This window comes from Opisthocomus hoazin, chromosome 2 (assembly GCF_030867145.1).
Source record: "Opisthocomus hoazin isolate bOpiHoa1 chromosome 2, bOpiHoa1.hap1, whole genome shotgun sequence".
Classification (NCBI taxonomy): Eukaryota; Metazoa; Chordata; class Aves; order Opisthocomiformes; family Opisthocomidae; genus Opisthocomus; species Opisthocomus hoazin.
Genome location: NC_134415.1, coordinates 78,696,792 through 78,723,397, shown reverse-complemented (window position 1 = coordinate 78,723,397; position 26,606 = coordinate 78,696,792). Strand labels below are relative to the sequence as shown.

Sequence of the window (26,606 nt, the reverse complement as noted above, 5' to 3'; positions counted from 1 at the left end):
ACTTTACAAGGTGCAGCAGATACAACTCATACTGGTATTCTATTGAAAACTACTGACCACAGAACTTTTTCCTTTAAACCCATATTTTTATCAGAGCACACTTGCTCATGTTACATGAGAAATTCATTAAAACATCTGCTCTTGCAGCGGCGAAGGTGGAAAATGACATTTCGGCCCTACGGTATCAGAAGCAGCAAAAATTCAAGAGGTACCTGATAATCTGAAGGCATGACAGGCCCGCCTGAGTTAGCGCCTGAAGGCCCTATGCGTGGTTTCTTGTTGGGAGGCACCTGGTTGAGGCTGGAGTCCTGGCTGTGCTGGAGCCCTGCGCCCGCGCCCCCTCCTCCGGCGCCCGCGCCGCCGGCCGTCCCGTTGGTCTGGGCACTGTTCTGCTGCTGTGGCGGCTGTGGCGGCGGCTGCGGCGCTGCCGGCGCCTGCTGCTGAGGTGCTGCTTGCTGCTGATGCTGGTTCTGCTGCTGCTGGTTCTACGGGAAGGAGCAACACGGCACAGTCACTCGCTCTGAAGCGGTTTGTGAGCGTCACGGAGCCGCCAAGCCCCGTGCCACTGTGCCTGTAGAGCAGGCAGCCGGCCCACCGGCTCGATGGGAAAGCCCAGCGAGGCTGCGTGTCGGGAGAAATGCGACCCTGCTACGCTCTTGCACGCTCTATGGGGTTATCGCATTTGCGGTTCACTTTTGGTTTTTGTTTTGGTGGTTCTGTTTTTTTAACAAAGCAAGTGAGACTAAAACTGAAAGAACAGTCCAGTGACTCCTACAGCTAAATGCTCGGAGAGGAGAATGGAAGGAACCATTTACAAAGCAGTAATAGCCTCATGAACCGAATCAAAACCCTCAAAATTTCACTAGTGCTCGGTGGCGGGCATGGTGAACCACAGTAAATTATTCTAAGTGCTTCAACAGCCTCGTTCACTCGAAATCAAAACCACTTTTCAAACTTTCACAAATGACATGTTACAATAACCCCAAGGAGGCTGGCAGCATTACTACCAGAAAGGTAAGCCAACTGAGACCACAGAAATGATATAATTTCTTCCAGGTTGCAAGGATATTCTGCGGCAGAATCAGAAACGGGCTTCATTACTGTTCTGCTCTCCTGTGCTTCTAGGTCCTTTGTAAAGAGTGGCATGCTGGGAATACAGGCCAGCATGGTGTGCTAGGTACAGGGCCAAAAAATCTTACTGAAATAGCAGAAAAGTGAAAATTAACCAGAGACACACAGCTGAAGACAAAAGAGGAGGGAACAGCTGAGGGAAATATCTGGCAAGGGAAAGAGAAGACTAGCAAGGGAAGAGAAGGCAGGCAATTAAGGTGACACTGGGACCTGTCAGGAAGAGAGACAAAGAGAAAAGTGCGACAAAAGGGAGAGAAAAGTGAAGAAGGGGAAACACAAGAGCAAAAGACATCGTACTCTTCCAGCTTCAGAGGACTCCAGACTAAAAAGCGTATTAGGGAAGTGGAGGGAAGGGTGCAACTCTGCCCTCCATGGTTAGACAGTCACAAGGAAAGACCATCTGTCTGTCTGCTGTCGAGCACCAGGGATGGCTCCTCCAACAGAGCACGGAAGCACGTAAGTGAACTGCAAAGAAAAGCAATTTTGCTCCAAATGTGAGACATGTTACTTGTTCATTGTGGAAAAAACCTACAATTGTCATGGCTTGAATCAAAAAGCTTTACTAGCGCCCCCCCCCCAGCATACTGTACGGAACATGTCAGGATAGTCTTTTGCTCCTAGGATATCTGCTTATATAATTATCAAAGCTTTGGTATGGCAGTCTTTTATAAAATCTTTATTTTTATAAAACTTCTTATTTTTATAAGAACTTTATCAGTTTCTCAGACATCATGACAACCAGTGCCACTAGCAGAAAATTCTTGACGTCCCAAATCACCAAAAGGCATTTAGTTACCTCAGATAAATGACATAAAAATCTGTATCTATGCCATTCATCACAACAGTCTCCCAAGACACATTCAAATGAAGTTTGCAATGATGTATTCATTGAAGATTACAAAGAAGCCTTGCATCTTCAAGGACTTAGAGGTGGCTTGCATTTTCATTTCACATTTAGCAAAACCATTAATGTATCCTCCTGCTTGCAGTTCTCAAATCCCATCACAGTCAGATTCTGTTTCCCGGGAGATTTAAACTTTAATAATTTTAAAACTTAATCAAGCTAGCTTGTAAAAAAAATTGTGAAGAAATAATTTACCTTTTAATAATGGTTTGAGCTTCACTTCTACAAACTAGCACCAACAACTAAGGCGGTATTTGTGCCACCATTCTGAGATTTGTGTTTTCATAAGGGCGTTTGGATGCAAGTCAAGTGGCTGCTACTCTGAGAGCTGAAAAACTGCAGTTGTGGTACATGTAAATAAATACAGCAGGAACTCTCATCATTAAAGACAACAGTTTATTGTAGGTCCCATGTTTCACACTTTGGATATTAGCACAAAATTTACTTGACTAGTCTGAGGTTGCTCTTCTGTGCAGCTACTACTCCTACTGCCTGGGTAGAGACTGAGATCTACTCTGTCAGACGCTGGCTGGGGTCAGGCTGCACCATCTTAGTGCATAAAAACAGCTTGTGCCAGCAAACACATCGTCCTCAGGTCATGCTAATTCATGGTGGTTCCTAAATGAACAAATTTATAAAAAGTCTGAAGTTAGCAACATATTACCATGGGTCATCTCTCAGGCACAAATTACCAAAATGAAATTCCAGTCCTACCTAGAAATGAATCTACCAGAACTTGCCTACCAGAACCTGAATGAGAAAAAAAAAATGTTTTAACTTTGTTTTACAAACAATTATTTTAGCTTTGCTGACAGTTCACCATTTTGAAGAATGGATGCCTTTGTTAAAGGTTATTCAATTCAGATGCAAGTTCCAAATAAACAGAGAGAAGTTCTTCAGGTTTCCAAAAGCCTATACAGATATTCATGGTTTTAAAAACAAACCAGAATCTAACACTAAAAATAAAAAATAAAAAAAAAAATCCTTTCACTTGCAACACCACCATAAAGAAACAAAACATAGCACAGATCCAGCTTTCAGAATACACTTTACCTTTGCATTTTCTACACTGTGAGAACACATTCAATGGGTAATGCGTGACTTAAATTACCTAAGTGGTTTGGAAAAAATTAATTTGGAGTGTGCGTAAATACGTGACTGTCCCCACAACCTCAAAGACCATTTATATAATGGCTGTTTTGAATATAAACATGCCATTGTTTACCCCCCCCAACACTCCCAGGAAAGAGAGAGATATTTACTTGTAAATACACTGACCTAACAAAAGCCAGAGTTATTTTCATTCATAAGGTTTGTTCTTGTTTTTGAAGCTGTGAAAGTCAAAGCAAAGCTACTAACTAAATTACAATCAACTCAGTATCATGACTTTCATTGTATTCATGCTTAGGTGTCTGTTTCCTCTTTTTGAAAAAACTACCTGGCACTTGTTCTCAGTACAGAAGAATCACAGAATCACAGAATCACAGAATCACAGAATAGTAGGGGTTGGAAGGGACCTCTGTGGGTCATCTAGTCCAACCCCCCCGCCGAAGCAGGGTCACCTACAGCAGGCTGCACAGGACCTTGTCCAGGCGGGTCTTGAATATCTCCAGAGAAGGAGACTCCACAACCTCCCTGGGCAGCCTGTTCCAGTGCTCCGTCACCCTCAGAGGGAAGAAGTTCCTCCTCATGTTCAGACGGAACTTCCTGTGCCTCAGTTTGTGCCCATTGCCCCTTGTCCTGTCACTGGGCACCACTGAAAAGAGCTTGGCCCCATCCTCCTGACACCCACCCTTCAGATATTTGTAGGCATTTATAAGGTCCCCTCGCAGCCTTCTCTTCTTCAGGCTGAACAAGCCCAGTTCCCTCAACCTCTCCTCGTAGGGGAGATGCTCCAGTCCCCTCACCATCCTTGTAGCCCTCCGCTGGACTCTCTCCAGTAGCTCTTCATCCTTCTTGAACTGGGGAGCCCAGAACTGGACACAGTACTCCAGATGAGGCCTCACCAGGGCAGTGTAGAGGGGAAGGAGAACCTCCCTTGTCCTGCTGGCCACACTCTTCTTGATGCACCCCAGGATCCCATTGGCCTTCTTGGCAGCCAGGGCACACTGCTGGCTCATAGTTAACCTGTCGTCCACCAGGACACCCAGGTCCCTCTCCGCAGAGCTGCTCTCCAGCAGGTCCACCCCAAGCCTGTACTGGTGCATGAGGTTGAATCTACAACATCTGTCTGAAAACAAAATTTGCTGTCTGAAATGTATTGTAATAGGCATACTTCTAAACTCAGCTAGTTTCTCACATTACGCAGAAAATCTGAAAACAAAAAATGCGTGTAAATCAAAAGGTTTTTCCAAAAGAGTAACAGTCCTTCTCATGTAGACCTCAGATAATTACAGTTTAAGGCTGTTTTCTTCACATTTTTGCTAGGTATATCTTACTGTTTGCCTCTCATTGTGTATGTTTAAGCAAAAACAACAAGCTATTTCATACACTGTAGCAGTACTGTCCAGCCTTTACAGCACAATGAAACAACCACTGCGGTCACGTAGCACAGCTGAGCTACATACACAAACCAGGTCAGCTTATGTTGCAAACACACCAAAATTTACTATGCACGCAAACAAGTTTTGCCCATGTCTATGGGGTTATGGGAAAGAGTGTTCAGAGCAGACCGTCGCGACCAGAACAGTTCATGCTCCTTCTTACTCCTTTGTCTGAGGGCCCTTGAAACACGATCAGGAAACCGTGTGCAGATGGATGAAATGTTCTGATGTAGTGCCAGAAGAAGGCTGCCACTATTTATTTGAGACCCTGACAGCCATCTACTTTCAAATGGCTGGACGTATGCCAGTCATACAATGGGAATGCCATTCTTTTCATGTGACCACAATGTATTTTCATCATGCGACGCAGGAGGAGGTAGCAAGGTCCTCTTGGAATGACGGCAGCTGAAAGCAGGCTACTGCTGACAGAACAACCCATCCAGCTCATTCCCCATAGGTCAGGGCAAACTGTGCTGGTGATGCTGCCTGAGATGCCCTCAAGTGATCTCATACTTTTAATCTGGCTGAGAAGCAGTTTTAAGAGAGCCTTGCCTGGAAAACACATTTTAGTAACTCTTCACTTTTCATTAGTTTGCATTTCGTAGCACCATGACTCTTCCTTATTGCATACTTAAGAAAAAAAAACAACGTAGTTTATTGTACCTTATCCCCTTTCTCTTCAGGTTCATCTTCATTCAGGAATTCTCTTTTAGGATATGGAATCTGACAGCCAGCAAATACACTGAAACACAGTAAAGAGTAAACCACAAAGATGTACATACATTTACTTAATGCTGTATTAAAAACGTGTGACTATAACACAACTTAACTTCTTGCATTTCATGAGTCCTGTTTCCGTAAGTGAGTGGCACTGTGAGCACTCAAGATAGAAGCAGATACCAGCAGCTAGGTGCTGATCATAATGTCAGACTCTTTGCTGTTGGCATGAGGCCATCATTTAGAAATCACAGCATGGTTGAGCACGCCCGAATGCCAGAACAACTGCTTGTTGATCCAGATAGCAAAATGAACAAACACATTGTCAGAGGTTCCACAACACCTAGTTGGAACATGCACGGCTCACTGAATAAAGGGCCTGATAAGAGTGTTAATGTCTTATGAGCCTGCCCTGGCTTACAGTGGGCTTAAATATATTTGCCAATCACAACAGCAGAGTTGCTTTCAGTTAGCTTCTCGGGTCTTGTTTAGAGAAAAAAAGATAGCTTTTAAATTCCTCTGGCTAATGGGATTTGGAACATTCCTTAATGTTTATGGCAGGCACGTTATCGTAATGTTATTCTGTAATTCATGGGGAGCTATAGCTCTACACAGGATAGTATCAGATAAACACGAAATAGAAGATTACTGGTAGATCTTGACCAGTATCGATTTCTTAGATTTCTGTGCCAGCATTTAGAATACAATCAACGTGACATGATTTTTTTTTTTTTTAAGTGTGTAAACAGTTCCTAATCTAGCTGATATGTAGTGTTTGGTTTATCCAAATGGAAAAAAAAAAAGAAAGAAAAAACCTCCAAGTAGTCTCAACTAGACTCCTTTTGCACTCCAGTGGCTGTTCCCTCCTTTTAGTGTTGCCTGCTAGCTGAGCAAGCAGTGAAAGCAAAAGTGGAAGTCTGCCCGCATCCAGCTCCTACAGATCATAAAGCTACAAACCACCACATTTCTAAAAACTGGGAAGGGAAACTGAAAGAGGAAAGTCTGCCAGCAGGAACTGACTATATCATTTGAATTTCTCATGACAGCAAAATAAATAAAGCTATAAAATCTGTACTCTCAAGCCTTCTGAACAAGGAACACATCGGATTTTAAGCCGCCACGGATCTCTTCACTTTTCTCTCCTCACACTGTCACCCTGTGCAAGAGGGCACGGGAAGGGGCTGTAGGTTAGAGAACTGCCCTAGTCCTGGGGAGAGACACAATGAAACCAAGCAATGGAGAACAGGGCTCTGTGAGGCTGTGCAAGGCAGACCAGAACAGGGTGCAGACTAATTCTCTACATAATAATATTGTCACGCTAGCTTTGGTAGTACGTTTAGACTTACAACACTCATGCGGTGCTGGGTTATTGTCCACGACCACTCAGTTCTGGCACCAGTAGATACAGACACTTCAGTACCACACTAATAGTTTCTCCTAACCATGCCTGAGCTACTACTTCTTGTGGATATAGGTGGACATCAGTGAATTGTTCAGCTGCCATCTCACTTCAGGGATTAGCAGTTAGCAGAAAGAAGACACCCCTGAAGAGCACAGAAGCGGGAATACATACTCTGATGTAGGCAGAGGGTCCTCTTGAAAGTAGGGGTCCTGCAAAGCCTGCTCTGAGGTAATTCTCTTTGTAGGGTCCATAGTAAGAAGCTTCTGAAGCTGCAAAGCATAACAGTAAAAATAGCAAAAAGCTTATCAAACTATCGTTTTTCAAACTATGACTTATATGTCTTGGATTGCGGACTGTTAAATTATTAGTGGCTTGTCCAGACAAGCCTAAGTTAGCATTGCTTGTTCAGTAAAGTTCCCAAGAACTAGAATGCACATCCATCAAAGTACTACAGCTGTGAAACACTTATCACACAAGAAATAGTTCAGTGTATCAGGCAATATTAATTGCTAAGGCTGCACCACCATGCTAAAGTGACACTAAATTCAGCTATTACCAGTTCATAAAGTATCATAAACCAAAGAAATGTTTCTTTATCACCATTTCTAAATAATGATGTTTTCTGTTTTGGCACATGTATAGTTTTTATACTGTTCTGTACTGCTGACACAACAGGAAAAAAAGAGTCAGAGGAGACTGAACATGACCAGGACTCTCCGTATCACTTTAGGGACAGAAACCATAAATCTTCATCTCTCGCATTGGCGACTCTGTCACTCATGCAGCTCCCAATCCCATTCTAATTCGTACTGAAATGAGAAAGAGGAGGAGCAGATCCTTCCTAGTAACCTTTCTTACTTGCTAGGAGGAAAGCAATAATAAATTTATTAGCTAGAATGCTGTTGACTACAGCAGGCTATAAAAGAGGATTACAATATATTAGTAGTATAAAACAGGAATTACAGGCATAACATATCATTTATAGTTAGAGTTTATCAGAATGTGATAAACAAATCAGTAGGAAATCTGGGTGCTCAAATGACATCATACAGTATCCTGCTCTCACACGATACTCTTACTTCAAGTCAACAGTGAAAATAAAATTCTTTGTGCAAAGGGCATCTTAGCTCAGAGTCAATTTTCCAGGCCTCCAACAAAAATTGCCTGGATATTCAGCACAAGAATGTGATTTTGGCATATGTGTTTGGGGCTTTTTGTTCCAATAGATCAAAAATCTGATATACACTTCTATATTCTATGTATGTGGCACAGTGAACAGCCGAAGTAAAAACATTCATCAAGAAAGATGATTCCTTCTATCTCCTTTCTCAATAGTTATAGTTAACCCAACTTTGTAGATGAGGTCTTATAAAATTTTCTGTACTTTTGCCACTTCCTTCCCATCCCTCCTTCTTCCCATACTTTATGGGCCACGGACCCCAACAGGCTGACAGCACAACAAAGAGCCATTTGGGTTGTCTCTCCACCAATCCGTTCACTTGAAACCAGCTCCTGAGTTGATTCCTGCTGCTTGTCCAGAAATACACCTCACGATGGTTCTGCACTGCACACACCTGGAGACTTTGCATGGCACACTTACTGTGGTTTGTGTTGTCAGATAACCCTTAATGCTGTTTCCCACGTACCTTAACAAACCCAACCTCTAACATGCTGTTGGCTCTCTACACAGTGACCTCACACGATACAACGAATACAATTTTGGCATTCAGCATCTTTATTTCCAATCACCACCTCTCCCTATGTGTAAAATTTTTGTTAGTTTTAGTGGCTTGTGACACCATCACAGATGGTGCACATTTCTTCTCCCCAGTTCCTCCACAGTGACCACGGCGGCAAACACTGATGTTCTGTATGAGGTGACTCCCAGTCTTCGGCAACAGATGTGGTCATTGACAGAAACATACAGGACATCAGTCTCTGCCCCCTGGACTCCCTCCTCAGGACTGGCTGCTGCAGTACTACTCAAGAGAAAGCTCCTCCAGTTTTCTACCATATAGCACCCTCATCACAAGCTGCCTCCAAACATGATCTGTATTCTTTGTCATTCAAAGATAAGGCTATTGTACCACAGCAGAAGATCTAAAGATATCTTGGACCTTTTAATGTTCTCCTTATTCCCTTAGTAATCCCCCTCCATCCCCGAGGATATAATCAGTTTGTCCATTCTAGGTGACACCACACATAACATCACTCAAAGTGAGATATCCTGCCTGTCAGTTATGCTACTGTGAACCAACCTTCTTTTTGGTTTTCTGTAGCTTCTGTTGCTCCTAGGACAGTGAACAAAAAAATGCCTGGCCACAATTTGTTTTCAGGGTAGCAGCTGCTAACACAGTATAGAAAGCCTGCGAGACTGGACTTCAACAGGGTCATACTTCTCAGCAGCTCTCAAGATTCCTTGCTGTCAGGCTTTACTGGCCTGACACGACAGCTATAAATACTATGCTTGTAACTCTTCCAGGACAACAAGAGCAGATGCCTATTCCTGGATGAAAAACATTCCACCCTTCATGTAGATATTAACATTCAACGTCAGTCATCAGAGCGGCACAATATGCTCCTCTGTCAAGAGTTACTTGCTATCCTGCACTGGTCTACCTGATGCTGTATTTTCTCCATGCGCCACACTATGTATTCCTTAGGACAAAGTCTTGACCAATGAAGGTTACAAAGTAGACGTCTTCAGAGGTGACCTTGAAAGACGCAGGTTACCTCAAAAAAAACCCCCAACATAACTACTTTGGATATGAACAAGGAGTTTTAGGGAGTCAGAATACATGTACCTCCAAGCTCATTAGCAGACAAATATCTAACCTTTTGATTTGGGAGAGTATTGCACACCTTTCCTTCAAGATCTGCTGGTTTTTAGAATCTTTCACAAGATAAGGCAGGTACTGAGCCTCTTTGCTGTAGCACGACTGTGGCAATTTAGTTATACGGACCCCCTCAGTGCAGCACAGTATCAAGGAGGTTGCCCATGTTCCTGGGCATTCTTACGCAGAGCTCTGGGAGACTGACCTGTTTGAGACCAGGCTCCACCTCTGTGGTTGATCACTAAACCACCCTTATTCATCCCTGATTACGAACAGTGAGAAAAAAATGACTAGAAGAAACTACCCTGCTAAGCGAACTATCTTCCTCACGATGTTCAGAAATAGCCCTTAGACTTTTGGAAATCTCAGTTCTCATTCTCACACTTATGTAGAGGAACACATAGGTAGACAGGTATCTACTTGTTCAGTCACTCTGTAGGAAAACTGGGAAATTCAGGGGCTAACTAACAATGTCTCTTACAATTGTCGTCTTTTCAGTCAGGCTCTTCCTCCAGATCATTCCAATGTATGCCCAGTAAGTTGAGTTTAAGAAATTGTATTTATTTTTAATTTAAGTCTCACACTTCTTACGTGAATGCTTCCCTTCCACTCACTTAGGACCAACCTATTCTGTTTCCACAGCTATGTGTGTCACCATCCAGCAGCCACTAACAAGTCAAAGAGCAAATCTTTGCCAGGATCTAGATGCTATGCTGAATCTGTAATTAGTGATGAAAACAGACCACTAGAACTCAAGCTGCACTAACAGCCTCATTACAGAGGCTCCCTGCTCACAGCACTAGCAAAGTCACTTTGAACTTCATTCCTAAATTTAGACAGCACTAAGCTATCACAGAGGCATCCAGAAATGATGCTGTATTAGGCAGAGCAACCCTGTAGTCACCTACAAAGAACGACTCAACTAGGTAACGAACAAACAGATGTTTAGGGATATCGTTTGGAATCACCCACAGAACAGAGGTGGACTATTCTCAGAGGGAAGAAAAAAAAAAAAGAAAATTACTACAGGAAAAAAAAAATCAAATTTCTCCTTTCCTCTTCCCTTTCTTAACAAAACTCTTTAGCTCTTGGGAGCTCTTCAGCTCTCTGAAACAAAACAGAATCAAGGGATATATAATACACACTATCCTTTTCATTATCATTATCCAAAGGGTAAGGCTGAGTATATGAGTGCCTTGCAGACCTTAATTAGATAAGACCTTCAGATCTTCAGTACCAGCAGTTTAAGCACACCCTCAGCATGAACGTATATGAAGAAAACACATCTCAAAAATGGCCAGTTAGTGATAAATAGCTTTCTTTAACGTCAGTGTTTGTTAGCAATGAGATAGAAGAACAGACACAGATACCACCATTAGAAATGTATTTCACTCCTGTCATCACAGTGACCTTCAAGTTGTACCTACCAAAAGAAAAACTTTGCTGTCAGGCTTGACTTTGTGTTTCTCCATGTATTTTATGAGGCTACTATTGGCATATCTGAAAAATACAAAGACATTTCTGAAATAATACAACATTAAGAATATGGAACTGCACCAAGTGATCACAAAACCATTTACACCCCTTAATAAGTAAACTATAAAAAGAATTGCTATCAGAAAACATGTCAGATATTTATCTACCAGTCGACACCCTAAGTGTGCTTTTCACTAACAGTAATAGTATCAACTGTGTACAGATTATTTCCATGGAACATGCAACTTATATATAGTATATTGATAAGCTGTTGAGATGGACATACAGAGAAACTCAGCTTGAGCTTTATAGTCTAGTTCACTAAAGCAACTCTGCCACAGAAAGTGTACAGCAGTTCATAACAGTGCAACATTTAAGCTATTGTTTCCAGATGCTAGTTGGCAGAGCAATTAGTTTATCATTCTGTCTCCCTGACTCCAACCTGCAGCAAACCACACAGTCCGTATAGTTCGCAAAGCTCAAAAATGCCCCAAATATGTATGACCTGTGCCTTGCCTTTAAACTACAAATCCAGAGGTTATTTTCAAAAGAAAGAAGCTTCATGCACAGATAAGCTTCATTAATGAATCCACGGCAGAGCTGGAAACAGAATCCAAAACTCCTGAATCCATGTTCTCTGCCTTACAACAGTTTGTGTTACTCTTTACACGCTCTGATCTATCACTTGACTAATTTGATGAAACCATCAGGAAACTCTAAAAGTGGAAAATTCTCAGCTCCCAGATAGGCTTTGCATCACAACCTACTGAACACATTACCTTCCATAGAAATTTCTGTCCACTGCTTTACTGTCTCCACATATCTGCTGGTAAAAAGGACCAGGGAAGTGCTTCCCTATTCTTTCTCACACAAAATTCATGAAGTTATCTTGAACAGCTAATACAAATGGTTTAAGCAACCTCATTTGTCTGTGCCTGCCATAGATCAGACAGCACTTACGACAACCTCTTCTAAAGAAAAGAGGAGGCCACTCAGTTGATGCTTTTAACAAGCAGCTGAGGGAGAAAACACCATTCAAGCAAAACAGCTAATTCAAAACAGGACAGCTGTCACCGTGCTAGAACCCGAATGCTCCAAAATCCCCTCCCCAAAAAGTCAGAGGATAGGAGCCAATTTCTGCCTCTCTGCTACATTCACTGAACTGTTGTTGTGTTATCATTACTTACGTTGTTCTCCTAAAATCTTTCTGAAGAGTTGGATATTCTGGCATCTTCCTTATGTCTTCCCAATCTTTATCTTTGGTGGTGGGGGGGAAAGGAGAAGCATTTACAATTCTGAAAGTGTAGGTTAAGTAACACACAAGAAGAAACAACTACAGCAGTTGCTTGACTTTCTGTTTGTTGGCCAGTGCTATTGTTCCATAATTGTCAGCGTTTACAAATCCATCAAACTGACAGCTGCTTCGTACCTATGCAAACAACTAGTCATTTCCTTCAGAAAACCATCAACTCGGTAGCATTACATCTGACACTTTAATGAAAATAAATTACCTGCAGGGAATCCCATTACACTGAAAATGCGATCTAGCTGATCGTGATGAAAAGGATTACTTGTTTTGATGTCCTCCTGACGACAGTGAAATATGGGTTCCGAAGTCAATAGTTCAGCAAATATGCAGCCAATTGCCCAAATATCTAAGAAAGAAGGAGGATAATTCATGCAAGTTTACTATACTTCATCACTGTGTTTTTTGTTTCTGCAAAGTTTCTCAACAACCTGTATAACCACAGTAAGATAAAATGCCTCACAGTATGATTGCTTACAGTGCTTTAAAAATAATGCATTAATATAATACATAAAAAAGGGTAAGATCTGGACATACAGGTTTTTTTCAATCAAAATTAGAGTCTCCAAATTCTGTTTCAAGTTGTACACTGGCACTCCAGCACTTAACGTATTCACAGTTATGGCAGAAACCTAAACAATATTTGCAGATGACATAGCTTAAAGGGCATTCAACTGACCATCAAAACCAGAAGATTAATCTCCCCCTAACGATACACTGAAATAAAAGTTCTGTCACATATTTCAGAACAATTCCAAACAGAATAACCAAATAAATACTAAGAAGGAAATAAATACTAAGAAGGAAAAGACTAATGACTCGTATGTTTAGACAAACAGTGCAAGCTAGTTAAAATGGAGAAGCAAGATGCTAATTTTAATCAAAAGTAGAAGAGTGATTACCAAACTGTAAAAAAAAATAAAAATCTTACTTGACAACTGACTCTCACTGGCACAACACTGGAACCGTCTGATCTACATCTCATGTACATACAGAAAACAGCAGCATGATATACTGATGTCTTAATGAAATATCAACCTCTATTTCATAAATTTCTCATTAACACACTTCTCAAAATTAAATCTATTGTGGACAAGAACATTAGTTTCATTTACAGGAGAAGAAATTTCTAGATTACTTGTATTCATTCTAGTCACTACTATCACTGCCAACCTTAAGCGTTCTGTATGACCCGAATGCTTTATTATCCATCTTAAACTGAAAGCGTGAATTAGTCAGGGAGAAGGTGGTTACTAGCAGAAAAGAAATGGATTTGCTACATTGACAAATACGTGTTTGGGGTATAAATCTGGAAAAAGATGTTGAGATCAGATGAATAACGAACTTAGATTCCTGAATACAAGGGTGTGGACACTTGCTCGGTAGCTGAGGTTAAAACAAATGACCCTGGAAAAACTTTTCGATTTTATCAAATTTAGTAACATAAACATACAAAGCAACCAACCCTTATTTTAAAGGTCTAAGAGACAAAAAAAAAAAAAAAATTACCTAACTGGAGTTTAGTTTATTAGATTCAGACTGAACAGAACATCAAGAGAAGTCTCTTGTTTGTCACCTGCGTACAACTAACCCGAGACTCAAAATCCCACCTGCTGTCAAATGGCGGTGTTCAGCCCATGCTGCCCATGAGACACGTGGTCTCCTGGAGAAAGGAAGAAAAATTGCTCACTATGTAGCCAAGGAAAAAAGAGCCGTCACACTCTCTTTTCCAAAACAGGTCAGTTCCATTTCCATCATGTTACAAATTGTGGAGCTTGGGGTGTCTCATTTTATAAGCATTTCTCCCTACTTCCCTTATGAGAAAGTCTGATAGCATTTTATTCAGACTTTACAGTTCTGACAGGGTATAACTTGCTCTGCGCATTACATCACCTTCTCAGGGTTTTACCTTCCTTTGATTTTCTTATTAGCCTTATCTGCATGAAAATAAGATCTTTAGCTCCTGAGATTTTATCTGCTCAAGCACCTAATGCAGCATATTAATCACAATTCCTGCCTGGGTAGTAGGCATAAATTATCTACTTCAGAATGGAAATTACTCACTATTTGAAGAATACCATCTTCATTTACCAGTATCTATTCACTCATTTTCACACTAGACAGCGAGTCCTTTTGGAGATGGTTTATCTAGAGGCCAAAGGAGTTGCAGCCTTCTTGGTTTTCATGGCTTTCTGCAGTGCTCACTGTCCTTCACATACTGAGGGAGAGGCCGGGCCACTGCTTTTTCTTCTATTCATTACTGCTCTATCCAGACTGACCTCTTCGTTTTAAAGAAAAACAATCTAGTATTCTTGTTGACAGCAAAGCTGAACTGGGAAATCTCCCTGATGTGACACAGCAAAATTCAAAAGCCTGTTCCTCTTCCATCAGCTGGACAGTGTGAGAGCAGAGGCACTGCGGCAATGCATTCCCCTTTCCCGACTCTGTGATTAACGCAGAGAGCACATTATCAACCCTTTGCGAACTCAGAAAGACAGACATTGTACCAACTGGAAGTTACATCTGAGTTACAGTTAAATTTAAACACTGGTAACTCCCAAGCTGGTGTTTCATTTTGTACGAGATGGCATTACTGGACAAGTCAAGCATAAGAACACTTTAGCTCTGATCAGTCATATTATTTTTCAGTAGTTCATAGTGCTGGGGTTCAGCCCTTTAGGTCTCTTGCCAGATTCTCATCAGCTACAAAGAACTAATATAAAGTAACCCGAAATACTTGGTGCAGAAAACTTGAAGCTTTAATTTCCGTAAGCGAAGATTAAACAGCTGGAAAAGGCCTTATAGCCATGCAGCTCCAGCGGGTCACGGTCTTCCCTTCGTGAATCTAACTTCTGTGTAACCTGATCTTGAACACATCCTTGGCACATGTTGAAACCATTCTCACAGTTAATGATTTTCTGCCAAGTTTGGCTAGTCCCTTTTTTTTTTAAAATACATTCATAATTTACAGCAATTATTTACCACATGGGGCATTTTTCTAGCAGGAATGCCTCATTAAATTCCGGCAAGTTTAAAAGTTTCATCAGGCAGTCCTAATAGGTATTTAGCTCCTACGTTGTTCGTATTAGCCAGTCAAACACAAACTTCAGCTCTAACTATGGAAGAATATGTCAATAATTAGCTATTTCCCTATTCAGTGCCATTTCATATGTTTTCAGTTTGTGGTCCCTAAAAAAGATTAATGATTATTACATCTATTCCAAATCTATTCCAAATAAGAAGTACTATCCCTCAGAAGCAGGCATTGACGGGGCACAGCTTAAAACACATAAGCAGCATTTTTCAACCACCGTGCATTATTAATCTAGTACACATCTGTCTCTAGCATAAGAGGGCCTTCCCTATAATGTTGTATAACAATTTCATTATAAATAAAATTTGTTTAAAATCAACTGCCAAAAGTGAGAGGAAAACTACAGACAGTATGAATTTTAACTTGTTATGTATCAGAACCCTGAAAACAGGGCCATACAGGTCCTACAAGCTTGCACTGGATACTAAATGTTTTCCCATCTGATGTCTCAGGAGGATCCTAACAAATACACCAGAGTAATACAACTGTTCCTATAAGGATGGTTCTGTTTCTTACACTTTCCTCTACTATCATTAGGTTTCAGGAACGATGTGTGGTAAAAGGATTTTACCGTTTGTTTTTTTGTTGGGTTATTTTTTACTTTTTATTTTGCCCTCCAAGAATTCCAGACTCCCCACTTTCCCCAGGTTTACAGTGAACCTGAATGCAAGCCAGTTTTGCTCCCTGGCTCTGGAAAGAGGGGTGGGAGCAAAGGCCTTCGTAGTGTACCCCTTTCCCTAGACTCCTCACCAAACAGTTTGCTCAGGTCCCATTCGAACCTACTCACCAGTGAAACAGCCTTCTACTGTAACAGTATTTCTGAAGTACTACATAATAATTTTATAAAAGGAAAAAACAGCCTTTTAAAGATGGTCACTTGTGGCTGGTGAACAGACTTTCCATATATATGCCTGGGTGCACGGAATATTAGAATATTTGTACAACTGTCCATGTCCCAGTTTTAAAACCTGTGACTAATAGCTTTATATGTCAGCTACTAAAGCTGACAAAATCCTGTGTGTCCTCCTCTACTTCAGTGCTGTAGGCAAGGAGCAAGTACAAAAGGGTGCTGGCATAGCTGTTTTAACGATAGGGCTGATCAAGCAGACAAATGCTCATGTATTCTTTCTACGGCACAATAATCTCATTTATGTATTTGTTCCAATATTTTGGAAACATTCTTTAAGAATATTATGACAATTTAAGACAATTTATTGAGCAATAGCCTTGATTGTCAAAATGAAACATCTTTTCCCATGCATATTAACTACAATGCTTTGTTGAAGACAGGACAGAGTCCAAGATTAAATACTTTATGCTTCTTAACTATATCCAAGGAAAGAAATAGATAAACAAGCTCTTGGTTTCATATAATTCTTTAACAAAATTCTGTTAAAGTAAGTTAAGAATGGGAAAGTATCTATTTAGCTGCAAACGATCTGTGCAATTCATCATTAGTGAGTTTGGTCCAGCAGCTTCAACCAATCTGCTTTTTTTGTTGTTTTGGTTTGAATAGAAAGCCTAGACTCTAGGACCCATCTGAATGCTGAAGCCAACAGTGGATGGACACCAGAATACAGCTTCTCTACGTCCACCAAGGGCTAATGCAACAACCAGGGTGACCGAAAAGTTAGTAGCATGGTCTTAACCCAAACAAGGCAATCCAGGTCACCTATCAAGAACTCCAATGTTTATATAAGATTCAACAGATCTTTCAAATCATAGAACCATTTAGGTTGGAAAAGACCTTTAAGATCATTGAGTCCAACCATAAGCCAAACTCTGCCAAGCCCACCACTAAACCACTTCCCTAAGTGCCACATCCACACGTCCTTTAAACACCTCCAGGGACAGCGACTCCACCACTTCCCTGGGCAGCCTATTCCAATCCTTGGTAACCCTGTCAGTGAAGGAATTTCTCCTAACACCCAACGTAAACCTCCCCTGGCACAAATCAAGGCAAGGACAACAAATACACCAACATACTTGAAAGCCGAAAGGTGGCTGCGCATGCAAACATATCTAATTTTTTCAAATGCATATCAACTGGTGTCAAGAAAAGGCATAACCTCTTTGTAAGAAAATCTTGCCTCTCTTACACTGAACACAAAACCAGATTCTAAATTTACCTGGAATCTTTACACACAGTGACCTAGGAGCATAGAGATACTACAGAAAAAGTATATTAATTTTTACACTGGATTTAAATACCTAGAAATTAGATTTCAAATAATACACCTTTAAACGGGAATTTCATTTTCTTTGATCTGTTAAGGGGACTAGAACAGACCTGTTGCTATCACACAGAGACACAAGAGAAAGGTCTTCCCTTTCTTACATTAAGGTCTCAATTTTTATACGCTTCATTTAAACTTTAGTCAGCAAAATAGAAGGTCAAGGAAGAAGTGGTTACTAGAAATTTAAATTTGACATTTTCTATGAAGAACTGCGAATCGGGTGAAATATTTATGTGTGACAGGCTTTTCAAATGGAAACAAAAAATGGTGTCAGCAAGCTAAGGATCAGAAACCTGCTATCACTCCTTGGTAAGTTAGGCGACGTTTACCGATCTCTAACAAACAGCATCTCAACAGAACTTGACAGAGGAACAGAAGTTCCTACTACAAAGCCACAAAGATAAATGTTCTGCAGACAGAAGGAATACCTCTCAGTAATCAGCCATAGTGTGGCCAGCAGGAGTAGGGAGGGGATCATGCTCGGCACTGGTGAGGCCGCACCTTGAATACTGTGTTCTGTTTTGGGCCCCTCACTACAAGAAGGACATTGAGGGGCTGGAGCGTGTCCAGAGAAGGGCAATGAGGCTGGTGAGGGGTCTAGAGAACAAGTCTTATGAGGAGCGGCTGAGGGAGCTGGGGCTGTTTAGCCTGGAGGAGGCTGAGGGGGCACCTTATCACTCTCTACAACTACCTGAAAGGAGGTTGCAGTGAGGCAGGTGTTGGTCTCTTCTCCCAGGTAACTAGCAGTAGGATGAGAGGCAATGGCCTCAAGTTGCATCAGAGGAGATTTAGATTGGATATTAGGAAAAATTTCTTTACTGAAAGAGTGGTCAGGCATTGGAACAGGCTGCCCAGGGAAGTGGTGGAGTCCTCATCCCTGGAGGTGTTTAAAAAACGTGTAGATGTGGCACTTCAGGACATGGTTTAGCAGGCATGGTGGTGCTGGGTTGACAGTTGGACTTGATGATCTTAGAGGTCTTTTCCAACCTATGATTCTATGATCTGCAGGATGCTCACTGCCAGCCAAATGCGCATCTAAGAGTAATGTTTTATTTCAAGAGTGCATAATCTCCCGTGCCACGACATATAGTCAAGATAATAAAAAGCTTTTAAAGGCAAACCTGTATTAATTCTAATCAGTCATGAAGTCTGTTATCCTCACACTTTTTTTACCTGTATGCCTCCAGCCTAGCCTTTTAAACTAAGCTGCCCTTTTCTCATGGTTGTACTAAGCACTGAATTAAAGTCCTACACCTTAAAAATTTTGAGGCACCTTGACTGAAAGTCTGAGTTCACCAAAATCAACTGTAATTTTCTACAGGGTTTTAGTGGGCCAGGTTTTCTTCATTCTCTCTAAAGAGAGTTATTTTAGGTTGTCAAAATTTATTTTCCCACTTAAATTTCTATTCATCAGTATATCAGCATTAAATCAAGATCCTGGATCACATGATTTCAGACTTCAGCTGTGCATTACACACATTATCTAGCTTGCAACATTACACTGAGATTACTGTGACAAGCTCAACAACACCCACACAGACTTAATGCAGAGTGGCAATAGGACCAGAGGCCCTAAGCAGTCCTCTCATACACCAAATTATGACTGCAAACAAAGAAACCCTATTAAAGAACTGAAATCTTTAATTTACAGAGCTTCACATCCAAAAATTTGGCAATTCCAAGTTTATGGTTCTACATTCAACCTTGTATTTTCCTTGTGAAACCTATGTACTGAAGACAACAGGAATCCTCAAGGCAGTGAAAACACAATCTTACCAACAATTGTACCATAGAGCATGACAATAAAACCTTTAGTAACATTAGTAGCTCAATAACTAAACTTTTTACAACATTAAACTGCTTTTGTAAGGATTTTCAGTGCCTGTCTTCCCAAACACTCCCCTTCACATGGCCAAATCCTATATACTGCATTTTCATCAGCAACTCTTCAGCTGTGTCTCCAAGATCGCTATTGTATAACCACAGATTAACAACATTAGCTAGCTGTAGAGCAGGCTAACATCCTTGAGAAACAGAACAGAGTGAGGGTTGCATGAGCGCAGAATAGAGTGATGGTTCCATCTTCTTTCTTCTCTCAGTTCTTCTTCCAGAAACTGGGGTGGGCTCCAGCCTCAGGTAGTGTCGCTTCAGGGCAAGGAATTAGGTCACTGGGACAACTGCTAAACTCTGGCAAGGAAAGTGTGTTACACCCTCATTTTCCCCCTAATCCTCAGCTTTCAGATGCGTCAGAGGTGGCAGAGGGCTATTATTTTTATGCCAACTCTAGTATCTCCAAGATGTAGTAAAGAAGGTACTGCTACTTTTGTTCAGCAACAGCACTGCTTATACCTCAGAGGGTCCAAGAGGTACTCTGGCAGGCTGCCAAAGCTTTCCACAGAAACAAAAGTAAAACGTTCTTTCAGTGACAACTCATCAAACGCACACGGAATGTAATGGGTGACACAAAAGGCAGCTTTGTAGCCTTAGGGCTACTTCCCCCTACCAAATATCAAACAAGTGCAGCAAGTAAAGTATGAAAGCTTCTCGCTGCAAAGGTCATCAGTTTCTTTTATATTGCAAAGTATTAGGCAGGTCTAATACAGAAATTGTTACCACTTCCTGCTGTAAGGATGAAAGAATCAAGAACAGGCAAGGTATGCTGCTGTTTGGTAAAACAGTATTTACAAAGCTTGTCAGGGAACATCCACAGCTTTGCATTTTCACTTTACCTTATAAAAAAGATTGACAGTATCATCTGATCATAGGACTAGAAAGCCAGGAACTCCCAACTACTAATTATGGTGCTTTATCATTAACTGTCCCCCCTCCTTCTCCATATTTTCCCCCCATCTTATTCCATCACTGCAGGCAGGTGTCCAGTATTGTACAATCTAGACTGTACAAATAGCACAGCATATTACAGCTGTCGCCATTGTCTGTGCTCTTCTGAACTGCTGAAAATGAGCAGTGCGCAGTACATAGTCTCTGAAAGGGAAATACACTTTTTTCCTAATTAAATGCAGCATATTTTAACAAAACAGCTTTTCTGTACAGAATGGAGCTCTTTGAAGGTTAACTCCACGCTAAATGAAGAGTGACAAGAAGTTTATAATCTGTTGTGTGCTCTTACTTGGCTTGTGTCATCAACTATTACAGCTTTTTACTAGGTCCAACATGTCAACACCTTCAGAGCTAACATAAGGTGAGCAAAAGGCCTGCTATCTGGTAGATTAAGTTATAACAAGGAACATGTGTGAAGAGCACTTTCCTGTCCTGTTCCAATTCACAGGTCATGACAGTGGCCTTTTCTGGGAGTTATTAAAGCTTTTCCTGTCTACCCTTATTTCAGTCAACAGAGATGAATGCACACAAAGAAACCGTGCATTTTAGCACCGAGTGCTTTACAATATCTTAACACTTCTGTTACTAGGGGTTTCAGCCTATACAACTATTTCTAATAAGGCACTGAGAATAACTCCTACATAATTATAAGCAAACCTGTTGGCTAGGCAATGAAATAAACTGCTGTGAAACATAATTCTGCTGTCAGTCATAGCTATTGCCAAGAAGTCTACCTGTGAAGCAATCCCACCTGGCTAGAGAACAAGTCATTCTGCTGAATCAGTGCTGTAGTGTTGAAATCCTCAGTTGATACTGCTGAAATAATTGTGCCTGAAGATCTAACTGGTGGATTAGCTAAAAAAATTCCTCTGCACCAGAAGTATGAGCCTTGATATGATACTAGGTACTCAGTTTTCAACCAAAACCAACTTTTGCGAGTGAACCATTTATAGATACGGTAGTAAACAGAGCACACTAAAACCCTTCATTACTGCACTAGGTAGCTAAGGTAACGTGTTTATAGAACCAGGTTTTATAACAGACCACCTTCCGGATCTTTAAATGGCAACCTCATGTTTCATTTGAGAAAATGAAATCAGCCTTTAGTTCACTGCTTTGTAAAGGAAACCTAAAATATAAAGACAAATCAAACATCTTTAAGATGCAAGTTCAACTCTGCACCAAACCATTCACCTGCTCATACACAAAAGGCACAATGTACTTGCAGTATATATTGCAAAGGATCACAATATATCCCACCTGACACGTACAGAACGGAACTGAGCATGAAGAGAAAGCAGGCAAAATGCATCTCCCAACCTTCTCCAAGTGTTGAGTGTCTTGCTTCTTCATGTCATCATTCATGTTCCATTTTCACACTAGGATCCTTTATTGACTCTGGGCTATGACAGATATTGCAAGAACTCCTGCTTTACTTCCCTAAATCTCTTTTTCACCTGAGCTCACCTGCTGCTGTAAAGCTCATCTGCCTGGTAAAGGGTAAAGTCAGTGAGATACCAGGGAAGGAAAAGCTTGCTCATATAAGAGGTCCTATAGTTATTAACAGTTGGGAAGAACATGAAACCGATACTCTGAGGGAAAAATAGTTAGAAGGAAAAAGACATGGAATTGAGACTATTAATGTCAAGGAGGGGGTTTTAGCCCACAAATCTCATATACATGGGGCTAAGCATAGATGGATTTTTGAAGGCATCTCTTGTTCAAAGCGGTTTTTAATCACAAAGCTATCACTATAGAGGATAGTCTGCCTTCTGAGTATTTTTATGTCATTTTATTTTTTGTGCTCTAAAATTATCCATGTACAGTTCAGTCACAGTAATCATCGTGCAACAGCAAATCTGCCAAAATATCACATAAAAAGGCAAAAGTAACTGGTTCTTCCCTTCATATGTTTTGCAAGAGGAGAGAATTACAAACGTACGGAAAAGTATTGGGTGACCACAAGTGGAAGTTTACAGGTTAATTTACAGAGCAATCTAAATCAGGACAATTAGCAGATTCTAGCTGTGATTGAAGATTCAGTGATCTTGTTTTCCTTTTATTTTTTAATGTCCAGAATGTGTATATTTCTTACGTTAACTGCAGATGCTAAGTGACATCCCAGGTTCTCGGACAATTAATTCATTGAGTTAAAAATAAGCCATAACGCACTTCTACTGAAGCTCCCTATTATCATTAACTGATTTCATCTTCAGGACAATCCCATTAAGTAGCATCCCCACCTTATAGATAATGAAACAACACACAGGATGGATTAAATTACACGCTATAAACTACATACACCACTTGGGACTGAATCAGTATTTAAATCCAAGCCTCCTGAGACCCAGATTACTGTTCTAAGACATAAAACTTTACTGTCTGCCCCACATTAGAGCAACTCCTGTGGTTTTACAACAACAGAGACACATCTGACCCACCGCACTGTTCTCATTCTCCTGATTATTACGTTAGTACACCCTCCAACACACCTCTGACACTCTTCAGAGTTGACAATGGCCTCCAGCTTTACTACCTGATTTCTAGACATCAACATACTTGAGAAGCAAGGGCAATAGAGCAGATAGTTGAAGGCAGGAATAAGTATGCTAGATCTCAGAAGAGTTAATGTTTTAAAGTGTATAACAATGCTGTGGGTTATATTCCTTGAGCTGCTGTCAGCATCTCAAGTTTCCCAAAGTACTAACTAAACAAGAGCATTTTAAAGCTATGTAAGTGACCTAATGATCCTTTATGAAACTTTATATTTCTTAGGTGATTGCAGTGATAAGATTGTGGAGCATAGCAAATGCCCCCCCTTTTTTTTTTAAAGAAGAAACATGTATAGTACTTTCGAGATCACTGTCAAACAAGAGGAAAAACCACCAGTAAATCACCCAGCACCTGCAATAACTAGATAAGAGAGCAGCAATTAATCTTTGGTATTAAAATATTATGCCTCTCAGAAAAAGCATGAGAACAACTGTGATAATCAAAATGAAGAAACTCTACCACATGCCAAAATAAGTTTACCACAAAATATCATCTAAATCCAATTACTTCCCATGTTGTATAACATTGCCCAGGGCACGAACAAGGCTCCCGCTCCCATCTTGGTGTAGCCTGAGTTTTTCTTTTCAGAGTGCATAAATGAGTGTTTTCCAAACTTCTCTACTTTTCTAGTTTTTCCACAACCCCTTCCCCTCAAACCAAAATCTCTAACAGGAATGCAGATCCCTATGCAGCAAATAGAAGCCAACTAACTACAGATTTGCTTTTCTTAACTCTCTCATGGATATCTAAAAGCAGTCCCCAATACTCCCATGGCACAGCCGACCTCAGGTGGGCAACCACCCTTGTGCATTTTTCCTAAGGACTTTTCAATCTTCTGGTTGGCCCCGTTTGTAATGTCTGGTTTACCAGATTTTCCAGATAGGTCTTATTTCCCCTCCTTCCCCTCAACCCTCCCAGAACAAGAGACCAGAAGAGCTTTAGGCATCGGTCCAAGACTTCCAGAGGCCCCACAGCCCAGCCAGCGTGCCAACAATCTGTGAGCGCACAGTAAGGACATCTGATGCGCTCGGAACGTGTGGGACTCGCTGCATAGGCAATATGGAACACATATGCACATATTTCCATCCTAAATCCTACATAATACACCCCAGATACTTCCCTCTCTTTTTTTCCTGCATAAAGTCGAATGGAGTTGTTGAAACTCTGACAGATCCCAGCATTCATTATAAATTCATTCCCTCTGATACACCTAATATTTTCTGTGACATTTGCTTTCAAGAGCATTTTGATATCTGCTTATCCCTTTCACACATTTCCAGCTTCCATAACCATATGTTAGTCTGGAAATAGAATGAGGTGACAGTGCACTGCACAAGCTTTAAATTACAGTTTATACCTAAATCTTGTGCGGGTTGGTAAATGCAGTTGCCACATGGCCATTTCTGACATTCCTGCTGACTTCTAAACTAGACAAGTGAGGAAAGGTAAATAAGTGATAGAGATTTCTTGGGTTCTCAGATTTATTTTTTCACAATAAATAATCCCATTCTTTTTCGGTGCAGGACAGCATTTTAATCTTGCTTACGGGGTAGCTGAATGACCACTCTAAACAACTCTTTCGCAAACAACATCCAAAACCTCTAAAATACTATAAGCAATCTGATGCCATTTATCAAATAGACTAATTCTTTAATTAAGGCAAGTGGTAAACAGAAGTAAGATAACAAGTTCTTGTTTGATAGCACTGCTAACTATACAAGCTGCAACTTGATAAAAAACAAGTCTCAGTTACGCTATTTCCTTGATACCATGCTACAAGATGCCCCAGAATTAATCACAGTCGAGAGACTGCCACATACTTTCTTAAAACCTATGATGAAAAAGAGTTCTTAGTACTCATTTTATGAACTAAAACATTCTTTTCTATCTTGATGCTCCTAGAGTGAAAAAAAAAAAAATCCTTTCAAGCTGAATGCCAGGTTACCTTTTCCTTCATTTTGCCACAGTCATTTCCTTTACTTTCCTTAAAATTATAGTGCAGAAGTCTTTGCCCATCAATGAAAGGAGCACTGTACCTTGCACTTACTTCAACCTCGTTTCTTTAGTATTTTGAGTATAAAAACATTTTCTGTTCTGCTGGAGACTTTCTGGAAGTTCAGTAATTTTATTAACATTTCCATGATAGCAAGCATTTTACATTTTCGCAGTTACTTGATTTCACCTGAAGCTTGTTCAAGTTATTTTGATTTGCAAATTTTCCTTCTTCGCTAGAGTATTAGGATCTGATGAACACGCATGAACAGATTCTGCTTTTAAATTATGGTGCTGGAAAGGCAGATCAACTTCCACAGGCTACAATAAATTTCGTACAGATTTATATTGTGGTAACAGAACAGAAAGCGACCTTTGACTCCTACAACACCATCTTCCCAATTGGTATTCATCTGGTAAATCAGCTGCTTGTAACTATGGTAGCAGATTATAAAGAAAACTTTATTAACAAGTAGAGCTTAGATTATAAACATTGACAGTACAGGAAACTAAATACTACTCCCCATGAAACCCTAACATGGGCTTTTTACTATACTTTTAACATGCAAAAAGCAAAAGCTATTTCTGTTTTTCAGCCACAGTATCTTCCTGACTCCTATATCTCCTTAAAACAAGGTGTTATATGCATGATGAACAACTTCTTGTTCTGCAAGCAAATAAATAAAAAGTAGAATATTTCATTACTATGAAATGACAAATTAAATAAAGCAGAAAATGTCACCAAGAAACTACCTCTAAAATAATGAAATACACTTATATCTTGTTTTGTGTAACATATAGTTCTTTCTAAACAGACTGGTTTTAGTCCAATTTTTCCCAAAAGCTAAACCCACAAAACATCAGGTCCAGAAAACAAAGACAAAAATCCTGAGTGAGACAAAAGTAAAATTCTAATTTCATTCTTTGATCATGTATGAGAATTATTTTCACAGAAGCAAGCACACCTAAAGCCTTTATTACAAGAACAAAACCAAACTGGACTCTATAGCAGACAGTGTCCAGGATATTATCAATACTGCTAACAATTAACAATATATACGAGGCAAGATAAGGAAGCGAGTATTAGATATGGAATACAGAAAATACATTTAAAATAAAATAAAATCAAGGCTAAGCCAGTAAAAACCTAAATTACGTAGCAGCTGTTGGACAACGTTCAGTGTGTTGCAACAGAGAACTGATGACAATGCATTCCTAGTAAATTCAAACAAAAATACTTCTCACTGACAAAATTGGAAGAGAATAGACTAAAGCTGGCATGACATTGCTTTTAGCCTGATTTTATTGGTATTTATTAATTGTACAAAATTACATGTTATATAAAAGGCATTAAGAAAATAGCTATGGAAAATAAGCAGCTATACCAAATAAGTTGTCATTTAATTTCTCATAAATTGCTATACCTAATCATCTTTCTTCCAAATTATTATTTCCAACTGAAGAGCAGTTAAATGAGGATCTTATATAATTTATGAGTTATTACTAAAAGCGATACATTAGGGCTCCTGAGAATTGTGTAATATTAAGAGATGATAAAATTGTATTTCTTGCACAG

General features: G+C 40.3%; 1 protein-coding gene across 3 annotated transcripts in view; it reads right to left on the bottom strand.

Moving 5' to 3' along the window:
* CDK19 (cyclin dependent kinase 19) overlaps positions 1-26,606 on the bottom strand; it is a 133,460-nt gene that overhangs the window by 7,684 nt on the left and 99,170 nt on the right. For all 3 annotated transcript variants that reach the window (XM_075414211.1, XM_075414213.1, XM_075414212.1), the window contains 6 exons: positions 12,519-12,662; positions 12,195-12,264; positions 10,959-11,031; positions 6,869-6,966; positions 5,242-5,320; positions 213-485 (listed from right to left, as the gene is read on the bottom strand). In XM_075414211.1, the coding sequence (XP_075270326.1) occupies positions 213-485; positions 5,242-5,320; positions 6,869-6,966; positions 10,959-11,031; positions 12,195-12,264; positions 12,519-12,662 (737 nt within the window). The remainder of the gene's footprint in view (positions 1-212; positions 486-5,241; positions 5,321-6,868; positions 6,967-10,958; positions 11,032-12,194; positions 12,265-12,518; positions 12,663-26,606) is intronic.